The sequence below is a fragment of the Bubalus kerabau genome, chromosome 10, assembly GCF_029407905.1.
Source record: "Bubalus kerabau isolate K-KA32 ecotype Philippines breed swamp buffalo chromosome 10, PCC_UOA_SB_1v2, whole genome shotgun sequence".
NCBI classification, from domain to species: domain Eukaryota; kingdom Metazoa; phylum Chordata; class Mammalia; order Artiodactyla; family Bovidae; genus Bubalus; species Bubalus kerabau.
The window spans coordinates 32010641-32015602 of NC_073633.1; the positions used below are offsets into that span (position 1 = coordinate 32010641).

Here is a 4962-nt window from a genome sequence, read left to right on the forward strand (position 1 = left end):
CAACTTTTCTTGCAACATTGGGAAAAGTCAGCTCAACATATTAATAACTCCCACTGCAAGCAGATTGTAGTGCCTAATCTGTGATCATCCTAGATGTCTCTGACTTTTAGTGGCTTTTGTAGCAAGACTGGAGAAAATATATATACACACTTCTAGGCTTCTCATGCTTACTAAGGACTATGGTGATCAGTAGGTTTGTGAGTCTTGAAGGATATGATATTTTTGGTTTCTGATGCACAGCTGATAGATTAAAAGCCAGAAATAATATAAGGACCTTGAGAAGCAATTGTAATTTATTTTCCTCAGGTAGCAGATAATTTTCATTTAATAACTGTGTAAGTCAAAAATAATAGAGTAGTAAAGGAAATACACACACACACACACACATATATATATATGAAGACATAAAGATGGGTGATTCAATTAATCAGGTATTAGAGAGGCCTCTAGAGTTCCTTCTGAACATGAAAGGAGGAAAAAAACTGACAACTGTTTATTTACTTACAATGTGTATGTGTGTGTGTATTAGTCGCTTCAGTCATGTCCCACTCTTTGCAACCCCATGGACTATAGCCCATCAGGCTCCTCTGTCCGTGGGATTTCCCAGGCAATGAATACATAGCATATTCATTATATATGATATAAATATAAATTAAGTATAATAATTTTTGTGTTCTCATGACTAATTACATCATTAAATCAGGGAAATAGAAGAAATATTCAAATATCTGAGGCTGAGAAATTTTAGTCTTTAATATATCAAGATACTTAGATAATTTTTATAAGAAGTAATTTAACCTCAAAAAGATGAAATGATTTTGGAAGCCAATATCTTTTTCTAAATCACTGAACAGATACTAGGATAATGTTTTTACTGAAATTATTATTATTACTATTCATGAAATAAAACAAGCTGATTATTTCTGAGCAGTATTAAATTTTTAAGACTAGACAATTATTGAATGTTGCCCAGGACATATGCTTAATGCTTTATAAAGACTATCTAATTGAATTTTCATCGGTAAAGAGGTAAAATCTTAGACAGGCTACTAAGGTATGAGCAAAGTCACACAGCAGGTTAAGAACACTTTAACCCTCTTAATGACTTTCCCATAGTTCAGTTTTCAGATTTGTGCAATATTGTTCTCTGACAAATCTAAAATATTTATCAACACTGACAGGATAATTTGAATATTTGCAAGTAAATGAGGATGAAGCCAGAGTTTCTTCCAATATGGAAAAACAGAAGGTTACAGGAGATATTTGTAGAATTTGCAATCTGCTGTAAATCAAAAACTCAATTTTGAAAAATGAGTCTGAGTCTTTAAATAATCTTTTTTTTTTTTTTCTTTCAGTTAACTCTGGTGTCACTTTGACATACCATTATCAATGTGGTTTTTTTCCTTTGCTTGCGTTGTTTGACTTTGAGGATCTTACATGCTGGTACTACAAACACCTTGATACTCATCTTGTATCCATATATTTCCTGGATTTGGCCTAGAATTTTTCTTTCTTCTTTTTCTAGTCTAAAAAATTAGCTTTGTTTGAGTAACATGTGGAGAAATGGAGGAGGGATTTTCTCTTCATTAAAAAAAAATGTTTCTATGAGATCATAAGGTAAAAAACTTGAGAATAACTCATATGTTATAGGTATATGTTTTGATCATCTGTAATTTTACAGAATTAAGAAATTAATCATTTATACATTAATAGTTAAAATAATACTTATCAATCCTAGCAAAACAATTTGAAAATGTATGAATGAAATTAGAAAGAAAGTGGAATTTTTTGTAGCTGAGAAAACAGAAGTTTTCTTAAAGGAAAAATCATTTATCATCCTCATAGGATAAGAAATAGGCTTCCTGAAATCACTACATTAAACTGTTATTTAAATACAGTGTTTTAACAATAGTGAATCAAACATAAATTTCATTTTTTGGTTTAACAGAAAACTTTGAGAGTTTCACCCCCATTAAAATTTTTATTTACCTTACTTGTTAAGTAGAACACAATCACTTACTGTAATCTTCCTCTGTAGCTATGGATTATGTAACTCCTTAGCCAGTATTCAGAAAAGAATATTTTTGTATAGGTATGTGATGAGTATAATCCAGCATGTACTTGATGGTGATCAAATCAAGAAGTTTTCCATTTGTAGTGACATCTGACACAGATTGTGAAGAGCTTCCAAAAAGAAAAATATTTACTGAGATAGTTGGTAGTTAGATTTTAGGTAATCAATATTCTAGTTAATTATTAACTGATATTATAACTCCTTCAGGTGTAATGGTAGAAGTATTGCATTTTCTAACTGTCATTGTGTACCATTTTGTCATCATAGACCAGAGCCTGCAGATCAATGGAGGGAGTCAACCATTCCAGAGTGTCTGAATTTGTGTTACTTGGACTTACTGATTCTCCTCAGCTCCAGATTTTCCTTTTTGTGATGTTTTTTGTTTTCTACTTAATGACCATATTTGGCAATTGTCTGATTTTGCTCACAGTACTGTCCACCCCACACCTTCACTCCCCCATGTACTTCCTGCTCAGCAACCTGTCTCTCATCGACATGTGTCTGTCTTCCTTTGCCACTCCAAAGATGATCATGGACTTCTTTGCTCAGCACAAGACCATCTCCTTTGAGGGATGCATTTCTCAGATCTTCTTTTTGCACCTCTTCACTGGGACTGAAATTGTGCTGCTCATCTCCATGTCTTTTGACAGGTACATTGCCATATGCAAACCTCTCCATTATTCATCAATTATGAGCCAAAGAGTATGTGTTGGGCTTGTGGCAACTTCTTGGACAGTGGGCTTCTTGCATACAATGAGCCAGTTAGCTTTTACCCTCTATTTACCCTTTTGTGGTCCCAATGTTGTGGACAGTTTCTTCTGTGACCTTCCTTTGGTCATCCAGCTGGCATGTATAGACATATATGTTCTTGGAATCTTCATGATTTCAACCAGTGGTGTGATTGCTCTTGTAAGTTTTCTGTTTTTGCTGACTTCCTACATCACTGTTCTGGTCACTATCAAGGACCACTCCTCCACTGGATCAACTAAGGCTTTTTCTACCTGCACTGCACATTTCATAGTTGTGTTGATGTTCTTTGGGCCCTGCATATTTATCTATGTGTGGCCTTTCACAGACTTCCTGGTGGACAAAGTTCTCTCTGTTTTCTACACCATCTTTACCCCTTTTCTGAATCCACTTATCTATACTCTGAGAAACCAGGAAGTGAAAACAGCTGTGAAGAAGAAACTAAGTAACCAATATTTAAATCTTGGGAAAACTACTCCAATATATTCAGTACAATGAGCAGAGATCTCCTGAGATTTAATATCAGTTTTGTTCTCAGAACAATAGAAAATTAAAGTTAGAATCTTTCAAGTCATTTAGTCTAAATTCATGAAAATCAGAAGTTAAAATTGAGAGATGTGAAGCTTCATGCCTAAATGTTAGTGCAGCATTTGCAAGTCTTTTGCATTTATGGATCCATTTGAAAATCTGTTGAAATGTATAGGTTACCTTTATGGAAAAATGCACGTATTATCAAAATTGTGAACATAAATTCAGGAATTCATAGACTTCTGAATTCTATAAACATAGATCAAGGTTCTTAGATAAGCCTGAGATAAAATATTGCTCTTTTGTCTTTTAACCCAGAATATTCTCACTCAGTTTTAACATGTTGTGGTATTTTGACGTTGTCCACTTGCAGAACTTAAATTAAGAATGTTGGGCATGACAGGTCTATTCATAGCATTGGAATATTTTTATGGAAAATTTATATTATGAAGAAGTTTTTTTGAATATTGTTGAACAATCTTGACTCAGTGGATCCAACTGTTTGAGTTCTGAGTCAATTTTGAACAAAAGAGAACAGTTCAGAGAACACAAGATTTAATAATACCTTTTATTAGTAAGTATATAGATCACTATCACACTTGATATAGCAAATAATTAATCAAACATCAATTATAAAGTTTAAACCATGGAAAGTAAACTATTCAAATATGACTAGCTTTCAAAACCTGGCTTGCTAGCATAGATCCGATGAATTTACTAATATACCCCAGACTAAATGTTTGAAAAATTATAGACTATTAAATTCATGATAAATTTTTCATTTCCAAATAAATTATCCCCAATTATTATTAGTCTCAGTGTGAGTATACAATATAGGGTAGCCTGTGGGAAGAAAAGATGGCAATTATTTAAGAAATATATTGCACAATTCTTCCTAATTTGGTATATTAAATATTATGTTGAATATTTTTTTTTTATTACAAGAAAGTCTTTGAAAATCAGCTGGTCAATCAGTTTCCCTCACAGCTGAAGAACCTAAAGTCTAGAGAATCAATAAAGCTACAGGCCGAATCACCATTAAGGGGCAAAGCTCATTGCTCTAAACATACATGAGACTTAGAGTTAGATCTTGGATTTGTCATTTCCTAGTTGTGTTATCCTGGGAGAGTCACTTTACCTCTTTATTCCTTTTTTAATCTCTAACATGAGAATAATAAATGTAATTGCCTGTTGCAGCTATTTTGTGGAAAATGGACAGAATGGTTTCTAAAAATGTCATTTCCTTTTTTCTTCTCACCAAGGTAGACTTCTATCTAAACTGTACTTAATTTTTAGTAAGTATGTATTTGAAGAACAATTGTATAGGTCTAACCACTATTTGTCAAGCACAAAACTTGATATTCAGTTTTAGGATGTCTGTAATATTGTGGCTTAAGATGTGCAGCAGAAAAACAATAAAACACTTTCCAGTTTTCCACTGCTAAAATGGGGTGGCATGGAAAAACTAGATAAAATTGCCTAATACTTTGAGATTTCTCTGAATAACAATATACCGGTAGGTTGCATCTCCTTGAGTTGACTGAGGTATATGAAAAGAGTTCAGAAAACAATCTGTCATCATGGATTATGACAGTTTGTAAGTTCCAGGAGAA

General features: G+C 33.1%; 1 protein-coding gene across 1 annotated transcript; it reads left to right on the forward strand.

Moving 5' to 3' along the window:
• Window positions 1-2359: 2359 nt before the first annotated feature.
• On the forward strand, window positions 2360-3319 carry LOC129620510 (olfactory receptor 4K2-like). The gene has a single exon (XM_055536323.1). It carries the CDS (start codon window positions 2360-2362, stop codon window positions 3317-3319), a length of 960 nt encoding a protein of 319 aa, XP_055392298.1.
• The last annotated feature ends 1643 nt before the right edge of the window (window positions 3320-4962 follow it).

Excerpts from the sequence above, each read along its gene's own strand:
- LOC129620510 (XM_055536323.1), top strand. The coding sequence starts at position 2,360 with ATGGAGGGAGTCAACCATTCCAGAGTGTCTGAATTTGTGTTACTTGGA.